This window comes from Canis lupus, chromosome 9, assembly GCF_011100685.1.
Source record: "Canis lupus familiaris isolate Mischka breed German Shepherd chromosome 9, alternate assembly UU_Cfam_GSD_1.0, whole genome shotgun sequence".
In the NCBI taxonomy this organism is placed as follows: domain Eukaryota; kingdom Metazoa; phylum Chordata; class Mammalia; order Carnivora; family Canidae; genus Canis; species Canis lupus.
In genome coordinates, this window is record NC_049230.1 from 26,793,932 (window position 1) to 26,817,560 (window position 23,629).

A 23,629-nucleotide genomic window follows, 5' to 3' on the forward strand; every position below is an offset into this window, starting at 1 on the left:
CTTGTTTCCTAAGTTGCTGACCCATCTGCATACCTTGACTGATACACTGGTGACAGGTCTTCTGGGATTTGAACTCCCAGGGGATCTGTAAAGACATGCTCTGTGTATACGCCCGGCTGGGAGGTGTCCACAGTGTCTTCAGCTGACCCTGCATTGCCTTCTGTGGCTTCAGTTGCTTCTTCTGCTGTTGGAATATTTTCATCAACCTCGCTATTTTCTTCCTTTTCTACAAAATAAATAAAACATGCTAACTATTCTGAGGTTGAGCTTTTCTCCCAATCATTTCTCCACAAACCACTACTGTAGAATTCCACTCCACCTACCCCCTCCTTCACACTATACCGCGAAATACAGAATTCCTGATTTAAAAGGCATTATAGTGTTACAGTGTCTTCTTTCAAGCTCTTTCATCCTCGTTACTTCAAGATCTAAAATTAAGTAGGAGTTCATAATGAGGCATTTGGAATAGGCTCTGACTCTGTACTGATAACATGTAAGGAAAGTGATACCTGGTGGGTTTTCCGTCACTGGAGAAGCACCATTGGTACTAGGGGAAGTGGCAGCTGCTGTCACACCTTCTGTAGAACAACCAACCACTGTGATGCCCCCCAACAGGCTGTCTGTCTCTGCTGAACTATTGCTGGTCATGCTGCCACATAAAGACGCTTTGTCTACCTGCCCAGATTCTGAAAGTTCTTCTCCTGCAGGGTAGTCTGTTTCTCTTGCTCCTGAAAAACAAGATAAATCTTTTTCTAATAGCTAAGTAAACTCCTATAAAAAGCATAAAGCATTTTCTCCATTAAGGCAACTATAAGTTTGAAATAAGAGCATGCAGATGAGACAAATAGCTATTCAAAATACACTGCCAGGATGGTAACTTTAAATTATACTTAAACGAACCTTCACAAAATGAAGAAGCAGCTTAAGAAATTAAGATAATACTTCTATTACTGCAAGCCTAAGTAAACATGAAAATGTCAGAAATGACACCTGTTCTTTTTTTTTAAGATTTATTTATTCATCAGACATAGAGAGAGAGAAGCAGAGACATAGGCAGAGGGAGAAGCAGGCTCCCCGCGGGGAGCCCGATGCGGGACTCGATCCCTGATCTGGGGATCACGCCCTGAGCTGAAGGCAGCTGCTCAACCACTAAGCCACCCAGGAGTCCCTAACTCTTCTATTCTTAGTGAGCTCCTCAGCAGCCACCTAATGAGGTTATAAACAAGGAAATCGGGCAGGCTGGGTGGCTCAGCGGTTTAGTGTCTGCCTTCAGCCCAGGGTGTAATCCTGGAGACCCTGGATCGAGTCCCACGTCAGGCTCCCTGCATGGAGCCTGCTTCTCCCTCTGCCTGTGTCTCTGCCTCCCTCTCTCTCTCTCTCTGTCTTTCATGAATAAATAAATAAAATAAAAAAAAAAAAAAGGAAATCTAGTATCTGACAATTCAGTAAAAAAATTTTTTTTTAATATCAAGAGTACTACTTGAAGTATGGACTTCTACCACCATTAACTGATCACCGTAGGTGTATACAATGTCTTAAGATATTAATAATACATTAAAACTGAACATTTACCATATAAAGATAAATTTCTTCAGTTTTCTTTATTTAGAAGGCTGTTCTTATTCATAGCACATTAAAATATTGTGTTGTATCAAATTTACCATTTCAATGTGTTTAAGTGTACAACTCAGTGGCATTAATTACATTCACAATGCTGTGCAACCACCACAACTATCTATGTTGGAAACTTTTCCAACACCCCTTGCAGGAAATGTGTACCCATTAAATGGTAATTCCCTGTCCCCAGAGCCTCCCCCTCCCCCTTGGTAATCTCTAATCCACCTGCCTTTGTGAATCCGCCTAGTCTAAATCGCTCATGTAAAATGGAATCAGGTAAAAATTGTCCCTGTGCATCTGGGTTATTTTGTTCAGCATGCTTCCAAAATTAATCTGTATTGTAGTACATAACAAAATTTCATTCATTTTTATGAGTAAATATTCCATTGTGTAGACATATCATGAACCCCCATAATTTTTAAACCAATGTTTTAACATAATATTCAATCCAGAACTTTAGAAGCCTTCTCTTACTAATCAATCTAAACAGCCCCTTGCTCTTTGTCTACCAGGCATCTTCTCATATTACCATTATTGTATTTTCTTCACAATATTTGAAAATATCTTGTTTAGTTATTTGTTTCCAGTTTATTTTTGGTCTTCCCCAACTAGAACATAACCTCCATGAGAGCAATGCATAACTGTACCTCCAGTAAACAAATCAGTTTCTGCCAGTTAAAAGGTGTAGATGGTAGGAAGAGAGGGACGTGGCCTCCTCTTACCTGGTACACTTGCTATACACAGAACATGAGAGTTGCAAACAGTGAAACTGTCTAGGATGTTGCCTGGTTGAATAGCATCGATGATGATAACTTTTGTAGCTGAATGAGTGCTGGTACAGATCCAGACGAGACTGGATAATTCTTCTTGATTTTTTAACTCCTTCTGTTGTTCCTACGTATACAAAGTAAGAAATATGAAAAAAATTTTAAAGATTTTATTTATTTATTCATGAGAGACAGAGAGAGAGAGAGAGAGAGAGAAAGGCAGAGACACAGGCAGAGGGAGAAGCAGGCTCCATGCAGGAAGCCTGATGTGGGACTCAATCCTGGGACTCCAGGATCATGCCCTGGGATCAAGGCAGGCGCTAAACCACTAAGTCACCCAGGGATTCCCGAAATATGAATATTTAAAATGATATGTATATTCACATTTTCATAAGGCTGTGCTTAACAGTAAAGCATTTATTTTCAGGTTATTTGAAAGGCTAAAAATACAACCACCTTTTGGTATTAATTAGTAAACTAAAAAATAGCAGTTAGAGAAAATGAATGATAAAAATGTTCTGTATTTCGATTGTGATGGTTCTTAAATAGATGCATACATTTGCCAAAACTCTTTGAACTGTACCCATTCCAAGTGTATATATCTTATCATATATAAAATATGCCTAAGTAAAATGGATCTAAAAAAGAGAGAGCATGAGGAGTAAGAAAAGGCATAATAATCCCAAATAGAAAGAAGTTGGACCAGAAGTTAGTTTTGGACCAAAAAGCTAAAACCAGGTGAAATGTTAGTGCACACACTTACCTTAAGTTCCTGGTCTAACTTGTCTAAACTACTCTGTGATGCACTTCGCTGTTTACTGCCTTCTGTATCCAAACCAGCAACATCCTTGTAAAATACACTTGCTCCAACAACAGACCCACCATCTCTGGTCTTCCCACCTGATAAATTGACTCCAACTGCACACCACAGCTTTTTGATTTTATTAAAAAAAAAAAAAAAAAAAAATATTAGGTCATTTTCTCTCTAAAAATGTTTAGAAATTTTCACATTTCTTTAAAAATATAATGATCATGAATATAGGTCTGTTTGTTCCTTTCTTTCTTTTAAGTAAATTCTATCCCCAATGTGGAGCTCAACCCTGAGATTAAGAGTTGCATGTTCTGCTGACTCAGACAGGCACTTCATGAATACAGGTCTTTAATATTCAAAGTATACCAGTTTATTTGCTTTTTAATTTTTTTAAAAAATATTTTATTTATTTATTTGAGAGAGAGAGTGCACGAGTGGGGGGCGGCAGGGACAGCAGACTGCCTGCCAAGCAGGAAGCCTGATTCGGGGCTCAATTCCAGGACTCCAGGATCATGACCTGAGCAAAAGGCAGACACTCAACCACTGAGCCACCCAGGCTCCCCCAGTATCCCAGTTTAAAATTACAAAATAAACAATAACTTCATCCACAAAAGTAGAATTTAAACTTTTTGATTTTAGAAAGAAAAACCACCCAGAGTTTAAGAAATATTTCCTTTAACTTCAAAAGTAACTTACTTTCATTGATGTATCTTTTTCATCTAGAGGTCTGAGATAGACAGGCACAGGTAGATTTTTCATCTTATTTTCCCCTTGGCCATTGGTTACCTAGTAATTAGGGAGGGGAGAGAAAAAGACACATTGGTAAGTCTCATCAAAAGTGAACTCACAAAACCACTGAGCCATGGGCAAGCACTGCTGGTACATGTTTAATGTTTGAAATCATGTTCAAGTTAATTTTGTTATTCTTATTTGAAAATTAAGCAGGAAGTCAAGTGGCAGTTAGAACCAATAAACAAGATACTATGGGAGCTCATAAGAGACACACTACTTCAAAAAAAAAAAAAAGAGATACACTACTTCATGTACATTTTGGTTTACGTGTGTGTGTGTGTGTGTGTGTGTGTGTGTGTGTGTGTATACACATGTGCTGAGTCTTTTATGGATAGGGAATATGGAAGTAAACAAGTAAAGTTCCTGCAAACCTGAAATGAGGTTTAAGTCAACAGTTTGAAAGGCTACAATGACAATGGTTTTTTAAAACTTCTAAAAACCAGAGGTGGTTTTCTTGGGTACCTAGGTGGCGCAGTCAGTTACGGGATCAACTGGATTTTGGCTCAGGTAATGATCTCAGGGTCCTGGGACTGAGCACTGCATCAGACTCCCCGCTCAGCCGGGAGTCTGCCTGTCTCCCTCTCCTTCTGCCCCTCTCCCCTTCTGTGCATGTTTTCTCCCTCTTTCTCTCCCTCCTTCACTCTCTCTCTGAAATAAATAAATAAAACTTTAAAAAAGGATTTTTTTTAAATGAAATCTTTAAATATTAAAATGGAGCAGGATACACATGCAACTCAATAGCAAAAGCAAACAAACAAATGGATTAAAAAATAGGCAAAGGTTCTAAACAAACATTTTTTCAAAGAAGATACAGACAGCCAACAGGTACATGAAAAGATGCTCAATATCACTAATCATCAGTGAAATGCAAATCAAAACCACAATGAGATACCACCTCACACCTGTCAGAACTGCTATTTTCAAAAAGACAGTAAGTGAGGATATGGAGAAAAGGAAACCCTTATGCATGGATAGTGGGAATGTAAACTGGTGCAACCACTATGGACAAAAAATAAAAAATAGGGATGCCTGGCTCATTTAGTTAGTAGAACTCTGGACTCTTGATCTCAGGTCATGAGTTCAAGCCCCACTTTGGGCATAGAGACGACTTTTAAAAAAAATTAAAAATAGACTACTATTCGATCCAGCAATTCCACTCCTGGGTATTTATCTGGAGAAAGCAAAAACATTAACTTGAAATGATAGATGTTCTATGTTCTCTGCATTCACTGTAGCCAAGACATGGAAACAACCTAAGTGTCCATTAATAAGTAAATGTAAGGTAAATGTGGTATATAAATACAACAGAATATTATTCAGCCATTAAAAAGAATAGTAGGGGATCCCTAGGTGGCTTGGGGGTTTAGTGCCTGCCTTTGGCCCAGGGCGTGATCCTGGTGTTGGGATCGAGTCCCACATCAGGCTCCCTGGATGGAGCCTGCTTCTGCCTTTGCCTGTGTCTCTGCCTCTCTCTCTCTCATGAATAAATAAATAAAATCTTAAAAAAAAAAAAAAAAAGAATAGTAGCTTTCTATCTTCGACAACATGGATGGAACTTGAGAGCATTATGTTAAATAAATTCAGACAGGGAAAAACAAATACCATATAATCTCACTTATATGTGGAATCTTAAACAAACATACAAAGCTCATAAACAGGGGATCCCTGGGTGGCTCAGCAGTTTAGGCCTGCCAATGGCTCAGGGCGTGATCCTGGAGTCCCGGGATCGAGTCCCGCATCGGGCTCCCTGCATGAAGCCTGCTTCTCCCTCTGCCTGTGTCTCTGCTCCCCCACGCCCCCTGTCTGTGTACCTTTCATGAATAAATAATAAAATCTTTAAAAAAAAAACAAAACAAAAAACAAAGTTCATAAACACAGAATAAACTGGTGGCCACTAGAGGCAGGAGTGAGAAGTAGATGAAGTGGTTCGTAAAGGAGGTCAAGAGGTACAAAACTTCCAGTTATAAAATAAGTCATGGAGATGTAATGTACAGCATGGCAACTATAATTAACAATATTACACTGCATATTTAAAGTTGTTAAGAGAGTAAAACTTAAAAGTTCTAACTACAAGAAAAAAAAATCTGTAACCATGTTCAGCGATATTAACTATATTTACTGTGATTTATTTCACAATATATAAAAATATCAAATTATTATGTTGTATACCTGAAATTAATATAATACTGTATGTCAATTATACCACACTAAAAATAAAATAAAACAAAACAAGAAACAAACCAGTAGATTATCTCAAGTCCATGCACTTGGTAAACCCCCCGTTGACCCTTCTCCCTCCTCACAGACTCAGGCATTTCTTTTGAACTCTGGGGCTCTAGAAAACAGCTACCCTCAACCACTACCCTCAACCCTTCTCTAAATGTGTGCCAAGTCCACGAGCAGGTTTGATACAGGTATTTTGATTCCTCCATGCCCAGGCATACACCCTTCCCCTAGCACTTCCCACTAGATGCTCGTATCATGTTCACATCTTACCTGTTTGTACTTTTGAGGCAGACTCCAGCCAAAAGCCTGCACTCTACCATCTTCTTTCTGAACGTGTGCCTTTACCTGACGATACTGTTCTCTCTTTTGTTCTCTGCGTGAGGCTAAACTAGCTTCAGTTCTAAAAGGCAAAGAAATTTCCCTTTTTAATTAAGGGACTATAACAACAGTATATCTCACCTTTCTCGCTAAGAGAGCAAAAATAACAACAAAAAAATCGCACAGTTTCAGTTTAGTTTAGTTCAGAGTTCTGCCTTTCTAAGAAGTGTTATACTAACGCTGGCCTTTTAGAGTTGTGCAGTAGGTAAAGTGTTCAAGCTTTAACAGATTAGCAAGCAGCGTATCTTATGTTGAATCATTAGCCATCAAATTTCTATCAGGTTTCAGATTTTGGCCATATGAAAGGGAAAATTCTTAAATATTTTTAGTTCCTCCTTTTTTGTTCATTCAACAAATATTTAGTGAGAATTTTCTAAAGCCAGGGAATGTGCTAGAAGTGATTAAAGATCAATAAATCAGTATCTTCTTAGGAAGATAATAAAGGTTAATTTCTGGACCCCATGATTTGTTTCAGAAGACAAAAATGCAAACTGACTTGCTGTGTCTGTCATAGTTAACAAATCTTCCTGTGTGTCAGACAGTTTACAAACTGTATGTAGTTTAACCCTTGTGCCTCTGAGTCCGGTTATCATACTCAATTTACAGGCAGAGAAGCTGGGACTGAGAGGTTAGCTTGTCCATGTTCATGTACTCAAGGAGCAGCAGAGTCAGGAGGCAAAATCAACTTCTGATGCCAAAGGAAATGTTCAAACATTTAGGATAAAAGCTTACGTAGGCCTTTAATATTTTACTAATATTTACCAGTGTTAGCAACAAGGAGACATTTTAAAACAACTTCTGTTTATGAAACTGTGAGATGTAATTTTCATAAAAGGTATTGACTACAAGTAATCTACTTAAAGGTAGGCAGCCATGTTACAGAAATAGTTTCTTTATAGACTTATGTGAACCTTATAGCTGACCTGATAAAGGGCAAGAATATTCTGAACTGTTAACTTATTTAGAGCATAATCACTAGTTTAGAAAATACTTACTCTTCGCTTAGGAAATCAAAGGCTTTGGATTTATCCCCAGGGAGCTGAGATAAGGTGCTGCTTCTTTTCTTGACAGAAGGAGTAACATGAGAGGTGGGTGCATTGTATTTCAAATTAACAGGTGGTTCAGGCTTCTTAGTTGTATTACTTGAGGAGCTGAAAAGTCGGCTGAAACTAAAAAGAGAAGAGTGAGAGTGAGAGCGAGAAAGTGCATGTGCAAGAGAGACCGTTATTACATGAAGTAATCCATAAATTTCCACAAATTCCACAGTGCTTTTACAAGGCAATGAGTTAGAAACTGGCATAAAGATTTTTTGTAGTCTTACACTGCAGCCTTAGCAATAGTTCACAGCCAAACTCAGACATTCAGTTAAGAAACTATTGCTTAGAATGGCAGATCCTTGCATTTTAATTAGCAATTCACACAATGAAAGGAAGACTCTCAGGACGCCTGGGTGGCTCAGCGGTTGAGCGGTAAAGCGTCTGACTCTGGCTCAGGGTGTGACCCTGGAGTCCTACATGGAGTCCCACATCTACCTGTGTCTCTACCTCTCTCTCTCTCTGTCTCTCATGAATAAATAAAATGCTTAAAAAAAAAAAAGAAAGGAAGACTCTCTTAAGTACAGGGAACTTCTTGTAATGAAGAAATAACATGGGTCCTAGCTCCTGCTTGATAAGTAGTTGTGTTAAACAGCAAGATTATAGCCGCATGGTTTGAACACAAGCTTAGTTAGCCAGTTCTAAAAGTAGTAGTAAAGTACTGGAACACATATTACCATTTTAACATACATCCTGTACATTTTTTATTAAGCTCAATTTATATGTCTACCTTTACAACCACTTAAAAGAATTAACACTTCTATTAAACAGCTGATTCACCAAAAGGGGTAAGTTTTAAGTACAGTAAATACACAGTTCTTCTGGCATGAACATAATTCAAGTCTGAAACACATAAATACACACACTACTCAAACCTATAGACACTGACTTTCTAAGCTTTACTTTGTAAAGCTCCTTACAATCAGACAACCAGTGAATCCATGTAACTTATGTACTGAGGACCCAGGTAATCATCGACTCTATGAATAATTCCCCATAATTTTTAACTAATTTAGTGAAGATTCTACCAAGTGCATAACCAACAGGATGCAGCTTACGACAGCATATGTTTGTCCTCAAGAGTAGCCTTACCGAGCTGGCACACTACATATCAAAGAGAAAAAATTCAATTTAGCCATATATTCCAAATTTTAAAAAGAAAGGAGACACAAAATCATTCTTAGAAATAAATTTTGACTGTAATCTTGTCTCAAAGTGCTCCCTGCTGTCTTTATGTGTTGTTAGATACTTACAATTGCCAAATGCTTGACCTTTTTTTTTCCTGCATGGCTGGATTCTCTCTTGATGCACTATATTTAAAAAGAAAAAGAAAGAAAAAAATGTCTTATTAGTGAGGTGTTTTAGCTTTCTGTCTGGAGAACAGGGGATCCAAGTTCACAGGATACACAAAAGAGAATCAACAAATTCAGTAAACAGCTGTTTTGACCTATCGTGTGTCAGTCAGCCTGTAAAGGCTATACAACTAAGATAAATAAAACACCATCCATCCATCAAAGAGTTCAGTCCACTGGCAGAGACAAGATTGTTATCTGTACTGAATGGACAGCCAACATGCCTGAATGTAAATATTAAAAAAAATTTTAGGGACGCCTGGGTGGCTCAGTGGTTGAGCGTCTGCCTGGAGTCCCAGGATCAAGTACCACATCAGGCTCCCTGCGAGGAACCTGCTTCTCCCCCTTCCTGTATGTGCCTTTCTCTGTCTGTCATGAATAAATAAATACAATCTTAAAAAAAATTTTATTGCGGAGATATCCTCCAATTCTCCCTTTTATCAAAATACTGTCCTGTGAATCCTTATCTTTACATAAAGGTCTCTATTGCACTCATGCTCCAGCTCTCACAAAACAGCCTGGAACTTTACTGCTCAGGTCCTTTTTCACAGGACTAAAAACTTTCCCATTACTGAAAAGATTACCAGAGAAGAGGATAAACTAGATTGGTCATTTCAGGAAATAAGGCAAGGCACTCCAAACTTATTTAGTAAGGTGGTAAGGATGCTGCTCTATCAAAGCTCACTTTTCACATTTTTTTTTAAGAACTAAATTGAAAACATCTTTTAATTCAATGAAGAAGTTAAAAGTGAGGCACCACGTCTTTTCACTTGTGGACTACCACATGGCTGCTAGAATTAAAAGTAGCAATGTGGGATCCCTGGGTGGCGCAGCGGTTTGGCGCCTGCCTTTGGCCCAGGGAGCGATCCTGGAGAGCCGGGATCGAATCCCACGTCGGGCTCCCGGTGCATGGAGCCTGCTTCTCCCTCTGCCTCTCTCTCTCTCTCTCTCTCTCTGTGACTATCATAAATAAATAAAGAAAAAATATTAAAAAAAAAAAAAAGTAGCAATGAAAAAAAGTGGAGCCCGCTGGGGAGCCTGGGAGGCATAGTCAGTTGAGCATCTGACTCTTGGGTTTGGCTCAAGTCATTATCTCAGTGTTGTGTGATTGAGCCCCATGCTGGCTCCAAGCAGGATGTGGAGTTTGCTTGAGATTCTCTCTCCCTCTCTCTGCCCCTCTGGCTCATGTTCTCTTTCTAAAATAAATAAATCTTAAAGAAAAAAATGGAGGGCAGCCCAGGTGGCTCAGCGGTTTAGCGCTGCCTTCAGCCCAGGGCATGATCCTGGAGACCCGGGATCAAGTCCCATGTCAGACTCCCTGCATGAAGCCTGCTTCTCCCTCTGCCTGTGTCTCTGCCTCTCTGCCCCCACCCTGTACGACTCTCATGAATAAATAAAAAAATAAAACCTTTAAAAAAAATGGAGACTCTCTCTATACCTCAATTTTTAAAAAAGACTATCTATCTATTTATTTATTTGAAAGAGAGAGTGGGGGAGGGCGAGAGGAAGAGAGTTGCAGGCGGGAGGGGCGGGGGTGGATGTCCAGCAGAGCGCAGAGCCCAATAACATAGCCTGATCTCACCATCCTAAGATCATGACCTGAGCTGAAGTCAAGAGTTGGAGGCTTAACCAACTGAGCCACCAAGGTGTTCCTCCTTCAATTTTTAAAACATTTATTATTTATTTAATAGCTATTAAATATTTAAGGACAAACTGCTTAGTACATTAGTTTCTTTGATCAATTTAATGAAGATTAGAATACTCATCCCTTCTTAGCAGCAATTACAAGTTTAGCAAATTATAAATGTGCTATACAAAGTACTTTCATTCTAGAATGACACTGCTAAAGGACATATAAACTGTTAAGTAATGTGATCAAAAGAAGTAAAAGTTGGAGGTTAAAAAATATGTTCATAAGCTTTAAAACAACATGTCAGTGTATGTGTACTGTTATTGGTAAATCTGAGGTAGGAATCCAAACTCAAAAATACGGGCAAATTAGGGGGCAACTAGTCCACAAACTTCTCATGAGCGCTTCCTAAATTAAAGTAAGGAGCACTATTACTGAGAATATGGCCATTAGATGGCAGCATCAGGTGAGAGCTAAGACCCAATCAATAAAGATGTCAATGGAATGTACATTTTGCATGAATAGCCAGGAAGGAGGGGAAATCAGACGAGTATTTTACAGAAAGACAAGGAGTAAAAATGATTTTGTTTCCTGGGTGGCACATGAAATTTTTATCTTTTCCTAACATTACTGTAAAAGTAGTGTCAATTTCTATATTCTTTTGAAAAATGACCATCATTCCTAAGTAGTAACAATTCCCTTTTAGAGGTCATAGGAACATTCTCCAAGGGCCCTTTGCCCAAAAGGCACCCATTTTGATCACATTCTGTCCATATTCCTAGTGTTACTTTAGAAAGTATTTCCTAATAAACAGAATAAGAGGTTTGGATCCCCAAGGCAGGGCTCTGGTTCTGAGTAAAGGAATGTTCAAACCTAGGAAACAAAACTAGAAAAGCACCAAGAGGCACTTCTCCTACAAACCGAATCATCTCTGTCCATCGAACAGCTTCCTGAAGCTCCATCAATCTCTCTTTGTATTGGTTTCTCTCCATTAGAACGCGGGCCATTTCTACCCTAGTAAACCGCTTCCTTTGGGCTGTGGGAATATCACTCTGTAACAAAAAGAATGCTGCAGATCACTCTGGGAGCCTATTATTTGTTTTTGGTGTTATGTTAAACTTAAGCAAAATCTTAAAGCTTTGAAATGCTTCTTAATTTCTAATCTACTGGAACATTTAAAGAAAAATAACCTTATAAAAAGAGGCAAACAATTAAATTTCCGAATAGAAATATAGATATTTGAACATACTACAAAGGAAATAAGAACACTGTAGATTCTGAGCTAAAACCAAAGGAGATTAAAGAAGTTATTAACCTATCTATACAGATTTAACATGCTCCCTGGAAACGTTCCTCTAAAACATTTTTTAAAGTTACATGCTAATTATTCAGCAATTTGTTACAAGTTAGTTCTGAAAGGGGTTCATTTATCTCAAACTACCCATCATCTACATATATTGGCTAGGTACAAGGCGCCCAACTCTTAAGAGTCACTAAAGCCCCAAAAGAAATACAAGCTGGAGACAAGTATATTAACTAGAATTCTTCTTAGGGAGGGTAAAGGACATAAGCACGGTAAGACCCAAAAGCATGCTCAAGTCACCTTCCTTCTACTGCAATTCCTAAATGCTTTTCTGGGGAGGACGACTGGTTTAACTGTAGAGCTTTTGTTTTGCTGATGGGTGGGACAGTTAAGAAAGACGCTGAGTTTAGACCTTGGTGACCACTTCCTTTGTTTTCCTACTACAAACTTTGCCTCTCCTTTAAACAGAAGTCAAACAACAGAGGCTTCAGGGATTCTGCAGCACAGCAATCACATTCCTAAGTACCAGGAGACTTGCACTATAATGTTCCTTAACAACAGCATTGTTTGTGGTAGTAAAAAGCTGAAAATAACCTAAATATCCATTAATAGGAAAACAGATATATAAATTATAATATATTCATACAATGAGCAGTGAACCTGAATAACTTCCAGCACTATACTACAACATAGGTGAATCTCAAAAACATAATGCTGAATATAAGAAGTAAATCTCCAAGTATGAAATAAAAAACAAGGAAAATGAAACCATATTTTGTAGGGATACATATATGTGTGATATAAAATTATTTTTAAAAAACTTTTTGTAAATTAATCTCTACACTCAATGTGGGGCTTGAACTCATGACTCTAAGATCAAGAGTCACACGCTCTACCAACTAAGCCAACCAGGTGCCCTGATAAAATCATTTTTTTTGAAAGGTAAGAAAATGATAAATATAGGATAGTGGTCTCCTCTGGAGGGGAGAAGCATAGGGTGGCTTCAGTGTTTGATAATGTTCTAGTTCTTAGGTGATGGGTTCATTCTGTTAAATTATTATGTTCAAAACTTACATATATTACACATATATTTTTGGTAGGTACCAAGTATTATACATTAAAAAAAGAGCAATATAGCAGGAGTATTAAGTAATCATTTTGTACAGGGTACCCACATATCTCAAGTCTGATGCTTGGGGCAGCCCGGGTGGCTCAGTGGTTTAGCGCCTGCCTTCAGCCCAGGGCCTGATCCTGGGGACCCAGATCGAGTCCCGCATCAGACTCCCCGCATGAAGCCTGTTTCTCCTTCTGCCTGTGTCTCTGCCTCTCTCTGTGTGTCTCTCATGAATAAATAAATAAAATCTTTTAAAAAAAAAAAAAAGAATAGTCTTTAAAAAAAAAAAAGTCTGATGGTTGACCAGCAAACCTCTGTTACAGGAATGATAATCTAGCTACCAAAAGAACTACCACTATGCTAATTATATTGACAAGAAACTCATTTAGTCTTGTATTTACATATGTTGAAAACAATATAAGCTGACTGCCTACAACTAAAGTTCTAGAATTCATCTTTTTATGTTTAATACTATAAGTAACTTTTATTATTAAGCTTTCATATTTCTAAGTGAAAATTTGAGATAAAACAAACAGTAATAAAACCCACAATGTTTCGGCTGGTCCTTGAGCTTGAACATGCAAACAGAGGTCACACCACAGAGCCATAAAAAAAATGGCACACCACATGTAGCCAGAAAGCTTAGCCTCTGGATATCATGTGGGAGCATGAGCTATCCTATTTATGACCACAAACAGATCTTCTGACTTCCTTTCTATAATGCTGTATCCAAAGCTTAATTAGCAAGATTTTCTTAAAAACCAAAATGCAGTAAGAAAAAAAATCTGAAATCATAAACCTACATCATCATCATCTTTTGCTTTTTGCCGTGCATCTTCGGCTTCTGCGCGAGCTCTAGTGGGGAAGAAACCAGAATATGTTATTTGAGTTCATCTTTTCAAGGAATGAAAGGGTATATCAAAAATTTTAATCAACACTAAATAATTATTTTTCTTTCCAAAGTATTTAGCTGCCTTCACTTAGGGGAACATTAGTGTAGCACTGTTCTCAGAAAAAAACAGGTATTAAAGAAAGCTGGGTGAAGGGAAAAAATGTTTCTAATTTCTGTATTAGCAAATTTTAGAATGGTTCTACTAACTTTTTTCATATTATGACAGCCACAAAAAGTGACAATGATGACACTGGGTCAGAGAAGGGGCATGCTCACAGTGGAATCAGCACCCGGCACTTGGCCCCCTTCCAGGCCACTCGTGCTCCTTGCCTCTTAAGAGTTATGGACAGAGAGGCCGACATCAGGGTGATACCTGAGACCCTTTCTGGCACCCTGGCGAAGACAGTTGGGTTCAGAAGACCACAGAGAAAACTTACTTCCTAAGCTCCTCCTCCAGCTCCTTATTCTTCTCCTCTAGCTTCAGCTTGGCTTGTTTTACAGCCTCCAGCTCCCCCTGCAGCACATCCTTCTCACAGGTCAGCTCATCCACCTTTGCTATCAAATCATTCTTCACTACATTCAAAGCATGTCTAAGAAACACATATTGCACATATATCGTTACAAATGAATACTCTTTCAACCTGTTCTCTTTCAGACTAAAGGAACTACACTGTCAAAGCTGAATAACTGAATATTTTAAAGAGATTCCACCCGGTATTGTTTGTAGATCAAGATAAAAAAAAACACAATCATGCAAGTTTTCACTCTTCCACTTAACCGAAGAATAAGCTAAGCAAAACAGACCACCAACTAATAAAAATGTCAAAATTAACTAAGATTAAACTTTTACAAAACAGCATCCATAAGGATACTGTTGTTAAATTCTGAGGAAAAAAATTACCTAATCAATAAAGTAAAATTTATCTTTCAATTTACCTTTTAATAACTGATGAGTAAAAAGTCTAAACCTGGGGGAAAAAAACTGGAAAAAAAATTCTAAGATCTAGTTCTTTTGGGTACAGATGGGCATGGTATCTCATCACTGCATTCTATTTTGGATCTACCCAGATGTTCCAAAGTTGCTCTGGCACAGCAAATTAACAAAGGGACCTGGACTGCTTTCCACAGGACTCAGGACCTGCCCCACTAAACCAGACTCCAATATGTTTGAGGGCCTAAGACCCCACAAATTATACCTGAAAATCGACAACTATAGAGGAGAGCTGGGTTGGGTATAGATCAAAATATTTATGTAGAAATAAAGAAACCCCAGGAGAAAATAAAATGGGCATTCCAGGGGAGGGAGCCAAAAAAGCACATGACAAATCCAGAAGGTTAAGAGACACAAATACTTGTAGAGTGGAAAGAAGATGAAAATCTGTTTTTGCAAAAAATAAAACAGAGCAACAAAACCTATCCATCAGTGAAATCGGGTCCCACTGCCCATTTGCTTATGCATGTGTGCACACAGCAAACACACAGGGAGGGGAACAAGATAAGGTAGCTCAACGGCAGTCGCATGCTGTGTTATATTAAATATTGTCACTGACTCAGATGAGAAAATTCAATATCTTGTGTTCCTTTTAAAATTTTGTATATACTTACTTGGTTTCCAACAGTTGTGTATTTTCTAATATAAGATTCTCAACTTCACGACCCATTCCTATCAAAAAAAAAAAAAAGCTTTCAAAAAATTATTAAAAATTATATAAACTGGTATTATATAAACTAGAGCCTCAAATTTTAATTTATAAATTTTATCTGTCCTTTAGTAACCTTATTTTTGTCTATAATTTCATTTCATATATCTACTTATATAGGTTGTAGAATTATAAATGATTATCTATCACAAAACAAAACTAAAGATTGTTAGCCAATTCTTTGTAACTTAGTCTATATTTTGTTTCTCATAGATAATATTTCAAAATGATCAAGACTTTTCTGCCAAATATTCTAAAAAGCAGCAGTAAAATGTTTAGAGGAAGAAAAGAGTAAGCATTAATACAGATCAAAAATCATTTGCAAATCACAGCTGGTATTGTAGGCTTTTGCCTAAAAATTAAGTGTTACTAAGAAAGAACAGGCAGAAACAAGGCCAAAGAAAGACGGAACCCCAATGCAGATGAAACCTTACCAAAGAAATTATGGTCTTAAAGCCCATGCATTCCATGTAAAGCAAAAACAAAGAACAAGAAATGTTTTATGTAAGAAACAGCATGAAAATAGATTATTAATCTGTAAAGCTTTATGCATGATATGAAATACATCTGGAATCAGTGTTATGATTTAATGCATAATGATGTGCGAAAGACAGAAATTAAGATGATTTCCTTCATTCCTAAGGGATGATCTTCGATATGTTATACCTTAAAAAAATGCTTTACCAATTCTTTTGCACAATGAAACTGAATGATTAGATTGAAAATCCCACATCAATAATATAAAGTTTCTCTCAAAGTGCCACCTCTGAAATGATAATGTTTAGTTATTACTTTACAGAATCCTGTTTAATAACTTAATGAGGACTGTAATATAGGCAGAGCACTCAAAGCAAGATTCAATGCAATGATCTTTAGGGAGAAGAAAGTTATTTAATTTGCCACTTATAAGAAACTGAAGAAATAAAACAACATCTAGGGAATGTATCTCAAAAAACTACAATGACAAAAAAGCAAAAAACAAAGCAAAGCAAAAGACTCAGCATTCACTTATCCTAAGCTAATTAGAAAACCGCATATAATGGAAGAAGTAGTATTAATATAACCCAGCTATACAGGAAGGAAAAATCCTAAGAAAACTACATAAGGAAAAGGAGTTATCATGTCCCTTGATTTTTTAAAAAGCAGTATTTCAAATGACTTAAAGATAATTTAAAACCAACCTAGGAATGCTAAAAATTCAATGCTCACACATGAACTCATATTTTGTCTATATTATCATTTTCTCAAATATTCTCAAAGATCAGGGTACTTCTCCATGAAGAATTAAATATGAGAAATAGTAGCTTATTTAATCATCTATGTATTCTCCAGAAGGTAAAAATAAAGACAAACTAAAATGGTTTTCAAATTACAATTCCAAATGAATTTTGGCAAGATATGCTGAAATATTTGCTGTCGACTAATGTTAACTTTCAATAAAGCTATACAGTCAGAAGAAATTGAGTCTAGATTGGTTGAAAAAAGCTTACGTAATGACTATGTTTGTTATAAACTCTCAAGCATGTAGGGAGATAAGCATAAAAGCTGAAAATATATGGAAGGCAAAAAAAAAAAGTTGAGCAGAAAAAAAATGATGAGAAAGCATTACATGAGAATAGCAGCCAAGAACACCTTGCTTAAAAAGCAGTAATATTAAAGTATTTAAAAGCATACACACCAGAATATTCCCCTGGGTAAGCAGCCCAAGAGAAAAATGAATGAGAATCACAATTAGATTGTTTCCAGAAAGCAAGATCTACGCTCATTAATTTCAATGAGAGAGAGGAGACAATAAAATTTAAAAGATGTAGAGAAACCATTAACTAAACACAGTAAAGTGTAAGTATTATAAATAAGAAAAAAATCTGAAATATGTACTACATGGGAATCATATCTAATGTAGTTTCTAAAATTTACACATTCTCAGTGTTCTCTCAAAATCTCATGTATAAATTTAATATATGATCAGTTGGATTGTCCAAAATTTTCACTTTGAAATGTATTGATAAAAGCTAACTCATAACCATAAGAAAAACATAACTTGAAGTGGCTGCATTTCTATTCAAGGTTTCAACCAAATATAAATTTATTAGGTCTAACATATTTGAAAACTTCACCTATTAAAACATGTAAAAATTGCCTGGCAGATTTTAAAATCATAGAAGTCTCATTTGGATTTTAGCATCAATCCTCAAGTTAGCTCCATAGTTGGGCCTCCAAATTATCTGTTAACCCCTTGAGAAAGTATGCACAATTTTGTCTACCTGTACATGCATTTTTCCAAAAATACACTGCTTTCTTACAAATTCTCCCATAAAGGAGTTTTAATCCTAAAAGGTGAAGAATCACAGAATTAGAGGTGAAATAAAGCCATAAGAACTATTCTGGGGCAGCCCAGGTGGCTCAGCGGTTTAGCGCTGCCTTCAGCCCAGGGCCTGATCCTGGAGTCCTGGGATCGAGTCCCACGTTGGGCTCCCTGCATGGAGCCTGCTTCTCCCTCTGCCTGTGTCTCTGCCTCTCTCTCTCTCTCTCTCTCTCTGTCTCTCATGAATAAATAAATAAAATCTTTAGAAAAAAAAAAAAAAAAGAACTATTCTGTTTAGCGGTCCATTCACTTAATCACTGTGCTATGGTGCTCAAGACTCCATATGAGCAAAGGACAAAGTTGTCTTGACATTGAGCTTATAGCCTACCCAGGGAGATGAGTATGTATAAAATCACAGTGAAGTATAAAGAGTGGCATAATAAAGAAAACAAGTGCCACAAGAATACATTTCCAGGACAACTAAGCTTTAACTAGGGGATCAAGACAGAATTCCAATAGGAGGATATGCCATTTAAATAGAGGCAAGGAGATATATAAAGAGTTACATATACAATTTTTTTTTTTTTTTTTTTTTTTTTTAAGAAAAGGAGTAAACAATCCATGGTGATTGGTTCTGAGGGAAAAAGGAGAGATTCTGAACAGAGAATTGAGTGGACGGTGAGGCATTCACTGAGACAGTATGGTGCTGGACCAAGAACAGCCTTGAACAGGACAACGAACATGATAAACTGACCTTTAGACACATTAAGGGTAAAGCCCCACAAATCATCTTAAGTGTGTCTCATGGAGTGTTTGGAAATAATAGTCTGTGGCACTAGAAAAAGATCTTGGAAAGTGATAAAAACTGTGAAGCAATTATCCACAAAAGCCAAGAAACAAGAGCAAATAAGATTTCCCAAACAAAGAAGCAGGCCTGGGATACTGATATCCTGAAAGATGGGCAGAAAAAGAGGATCCTGCAAAGAAGACTGAAAAAGAAGAATCAGAGGTAGGAAAGTCTGCTATCACAGAAATCCAACAAAGATGGTGTTAAAGACAAAAGGTTATCTGAAGAGTTCTATGAAAAGAGTATAGAAGGAACCGCTGAATATAGCAAAAAAGAAGGTGGTTTCACACAAGAGGAGTGCAGTGAATAATCCCACACAGACTACCGGGGGATGAGATGCAAGTGGGAAAGGGAAATCCTGGCAGTTAAAAGCAGCTTTACTTTCAAGAAGTCTGCTTTGTTCACTGATGTATCACAAGCATCTAGAATAGTGTCAGACACAGAAGAGATATCTCTTTGATAGTGCTGCAAAAAGGTGTGACCAGAAATGGAACCTAAGTGAGTGATAGGGCATGAAGGTACTGAAGATGGAGGGTTAAAAGGGGGGCAGTGCTTTCACTTTTAAATGGAAAACACCTGGGCAGCCCTGGTGGCTCAGCGGTTTAGCGCCACCTTCAGCATGGGGTGTGATCCTGGAGACCTGGGATTGAGTCCCACGTCGGGCTCCCTGCATGGAGCCTGCTTCTCCCTCTGCCTGTGTCTCTGCCTCTCTCTCTCTGTCTGTCATGAATAAATAAATAAATAAAATCTTTAAAAAAAATTAAATGGAAAACATCTGAATATGTTTAAATGATAATAGAAGAAGTAAAGACAGTGAAGTTGAAAATACAGAAGGATAATCAAAAGAAAGAAAAAAACCCCAAGAGTAGGATGTGCAATTTCCAAGTTCTTGAGTGTGGCTGTGGAAAGTACATGACTAAAGTGAATGGAAAAAGGACTGACAAAAATAAGAAAGTCAAAGGACAAGGACAAATGGAGTGGGGAGGGGTTTACCTCTTTTAAATTGCTAAAATCTGGGGAAAAAATAATCTAAGTGTGGAGTATATGCATAATGATTACAAAAATTTATATCCTTGAACAAGAGAAGAGTTTTACAATAATATAGTAATTAAGAAAATGAATAATGAGTTATAGAAATGGGTTGCATACTTATTTATCAACCCAAAGTCAATTAAAGAACTTTGGGAAACAATTTTTTTAGTTTCACTATATTCCATTTAATATTACACTTCAATTGCTATCATGAAATTGTATAGAAGATAAGCCAGGGAACAAATATGAGCCTAGGAAATTTCATTTACCATCTTCGATCAAAAGGTATTCACGTAGGCATAAGTCACTACACTCAAGGTATTAGAGTAAAATCTTCTAATCTGGAACATTCTAGAGATAAATATATCATTATCTGCAAAAGGGAAAAGACACTAGTTTACAGTCTATTTCTTATTTTCAAAGTAGAAAGAAACCCACAGTATCAGGATTTTGCTTTTAACCTATTCATTATGCTTAATTTTCTGACTTAAAGAATGGAAGCTTTCAGAAAATACCTGATTTTAAAAGACTACAATTATTTCTAAGTACTCTGTGGCTTCTTAACTTTTACAAAAAGGAATGTTTGAGACCACCAACCTCAAAAATTATATTATTCAATATTGGATTATGAGTAGCAGGGTATACAAACTGCATTACAAATACTTCATTCTAGTTAAATACAAAGTTGCAACATGAAGGAACTTTCTGGGGACGTATATTGCTTCTAGTAGTGATTATACAACTCTATGCTTTGGCAAAAGTAAAAAAATTCATCATAAAGAGCGAATTTTATTGTATATAAATTTGAATGCAAATTTAAACACAAAAATTCTTCTAACATTTTTTGCATCTATCCTTCAATTTTGCCAGGGACTCAGTTTCTTAAACGGAACTTTTCATTCATAATTTAAAGTTAACTAAATTTAAAGTGTAAGTTAAAATGTAAAAATGGGGTGTTTCTTAAGAATTAATCTTTAGCCCTCCTTGAGAAATGCAAACTCATTCAATTGCTTCCAATACTTTACTTAGACTTTAACAGTGGGAGTTTATGTCTAATTTAAAAAGTTTTACTTATAATAAACTTTCAATCTCTCTTACTAGATAGACTATGAGTTCCATTTAGACAGAACTTATATTTCCTTCAAAAAATACTTCATACTTTGAAGAATATAATGGTAATCAATAAATTTAACCCAAATTAATGCAAGTAATCCCACCCCATATTCGCAAAAATTAACAAACAGCACCTTCTGAGAACACTGTAGTCTGAATTATAATGTCAATAATAGATACAAAAATTTTTAAAGACCAGTTTCTATTCCAAAGGCATAGGTTTTTTAATACAATAAGGCTTTCAATTTCTGTAAGATTGTAAGTTAAAAGAAAGGCAAGCCAAAACTAATTGACATATGTAATTATTGTTGAAAGAGACTTCAGAGATCCCCTAGAGAAGAAGTCTATCCATTCTTTCTGTAAAGTGTCAGATAGTGAATATTTTAAGTCTTTGGAAGTCATATGATCTCTGTTATAGACTACTTAATTCTGCTATTGGGCGCAAAACCAACTATAGACAATAAGTAAATAAATGAGATGGGCTGTATTCCAATAAAGCTTTATTTGAACACAGAAGAGATGAGCTGAATTTGGACCCATGAGCCACAGTTTGCTCAACCCAAGAACTAGAATCCAACTCCTTCATTTTATCAAAGAAACTAAGGCCAGGAGAGGTTAACTACTTGGCAAAGGTTATCAGATAAATAATGGAACAGTCAAATGCAGTATTCTTTTTCAAACCAGGTATCTTCTATAACACAAACTCTAAAATGATTACATTTCCAAACAGAATATGTTGTGAAATCACAAATAAATAAATAAATAAATAGACCCCAAGTATTATATTTTCTTATCTAATTAAGGTCAATAGAATTTAAAGAAGTCTACCTAAGCCAGGAACTAACTACCTATTAATCTATACATCTACACATCCACACACCTGGATGCACACACACTCATATATATATATAAAAAAATCACTGTGCTCCTTCTTCTTTTTTTTTTTTTTGATCACTGTGCTCCTTATGTGAAATACTTATTATATTAAGTATATTAAAGAATATAATATATTCTTAATATTAAAGAATATTAAACACATGTTTAATAAAATGTGCTGTATGATTTTCAAAATACAAATTAAAGTACAATTCAATTTGAGGGATATCCATGCACAAAGATACTTTCATTTAAAACTTGTGATCTCTATAAAATCTTTATAAATAAATAAATAAATAAATAAATAAATAAATAAATAAATAAATAAAATAAAATAAAATAAAATAAAATAAAACTTGTGATCTCAAAGACTACGTTCCTATTTATTACCTGAAAGTACAATAACTGTGCTACTGAGCAGCAGTTAGGGACACTTTAAAGGAATTTTCAATTAAATCACTTAAAAAACTATTACAGTATGATACTTCTTCAGATAAGCTATCATACCTAGTAAATCTGCTCCTTCATCCACATCTCCAATTAGGCCTGAGCCAGCTGAAGACAGTTCTTCAAAGAGAGATTCTGTATTGCGATCAAAAGCTTTGTTCTCTATGCCTTTGGTGGGAGTGCTATGCAACAGAAAAAAAATCAACAAATATTACAGGCTTTTTCAAAAGTGTAAAGTGAATACAATAGGCAAATAATTGTCTCCTGTAATTTGCATTTAATACAAAATGTAATTTTAAAAGATTTTTAAAAGGTTTCCTAAAAAATTACCATTAAACTCCACAGAAAGAACTGTTGAAGAAAATATAGAATGTTTATTTTTGGTCAGATCTCAGTAAACACAAACAATAAATGATAGCTAACAGAGCACTACTCTTCATTATATTAGACACTGTACAAGCACTTTACCTAGTTTACCTTACTGAATCCTCACACTGACTTAAAGGAGGTGCTATTATCCCAATTTTATAGAAGAGGAAACTAAAGAGATTAAGGAATTCACCAAGGTCATCCAGCAAATGAGTCAAAGAGGCAGGATTCAAACCCTGCACACAGTCAGGCTTCAGAATCCATGATATTAACTACCATGTTAATAAGTTGTCTAGATATAAACTGGCATGGCCATTTTGTTTTTCTTTTAAGGGCAATTACAGTAACTGTTAAAATAAAGAATACAAATACTTATATAGAAGAAGCTTTATAATATGGGATATGGAAGGAAATGGGGATATGTGTATGTTTGTGCTTTCATATTATATTAATAGAAAATAGTTGGGGCACCTCGGTGGCAGAGTCAGTTAAGCATCCAATTCTTAGTTTCGGCTCTGATAGTGATCTCAGGGTTGTGGGATTGACCCCCACGTGGACTCTGTACTCAGGATGGAGTCTGCTTAGGACTCTCTCTCCCTCTCCCCCTCCTGCTAGTGCGCACTCTCTCGCGTGCACGCGCGTTCTCTCTCTCTCTCTCATGTGTGTTCTCTCACTCAGCTCTGTCTAAAATAAATAAATAAATCTTTTTAAAAAATTTCCATAGGATTTCCAGTTAAACTTAGTGGACTAAACATAGTTATTTACCGCCCAATAGGACATAGGCAATAGAAAAAGAAATTACAGCAGATGAATTGTGAACAAAATTCTGTAAGATGGAATACAGGCAAACAAAACTGATCTGACAGACCAGAAAAGGCTGAAATGTCAGCACTGAGGTTGAGGGAGGAGCTCAGTATACTGCCAGAATCTCTGAAGGAGGAATTGAAGGAACCAGCAATCTATA

At 36.5% G+C, this 23,629-nt stretch overlaps 1 protein-coding gene across 12 annotated transcripts in view; it reads right to left on the minus strand.

Annotated features, from left to right (window-relative positions):
- Positions 1 to 23,629, minus strand: part of SPAG9 (sperm associated antigen 9) — a 145,888-nt gene that overhangs the window by 23,945 nt on the left and 98,314 nt on the right. For 6 of the 12 annotated variants that reach the window (XM_038547718.1, XM_038547717.1, XM_038547715.1 and 3 more), the window contains 14 exons: positions 22,357 to 22,478; positions 17,355 to 17,366; positions 15,582 to 15,639; positions 14,414 to 14,566; positions 13,888 to 13,939; positions 11,589 to 11,719; positions 8,939 to 8,995; positions 7,587 to 7,760; positions 6,484 to 6,613; positions 3,892 to 3,981; positions 3,148 to 3,315; positions 2,340 to 2,511; positions 510 to 728; positions 34 to 226 (listed from right to left, as the gene is read on the minus strand). In XM_038547718.1, the coding sequence (XP_038403646.1) occupies positions 34 to 226; positions 510 to 728; positions 2,340 to 2,511; positions 3,148 to 3,315; positions 3,892 to 3,981; positions 6,484 to 6,613; positions 7,587 to 7,760; positions 8,939 to 8,995; positions 11,589 to 11,719; positions 13,888 to 13,939; positions 14,414 to 14,566; positions 15,582 to 15,639; positions 17,355 to 17,366; positions 22,357 to 22,478 (1,731 nt within the window). The remainder of the gene's footprint in view (positions 1 to 33; positions 227 to 509; positions 729 to 2,339; positions 2,512 to 3,147; positions 3,316 to 3,891; positions 3,982 to 6,483; positions 6,614 to 7,586; positions 7,761 to 8,938; positions 8,996 to 11,588; positions 11,720 to 13,887; positions 13,940 to 14,413; positions 14,567 to 15,581; positions 15,640 to 17,354; positions 17,367 to 22,356; positions 22,479 to 23,629) is intronic. The other 6 variants (XM_038547721.1, XM_038547720.1, XM_038547719.1 and 3 more) reach the window with 1 other exon arrangement.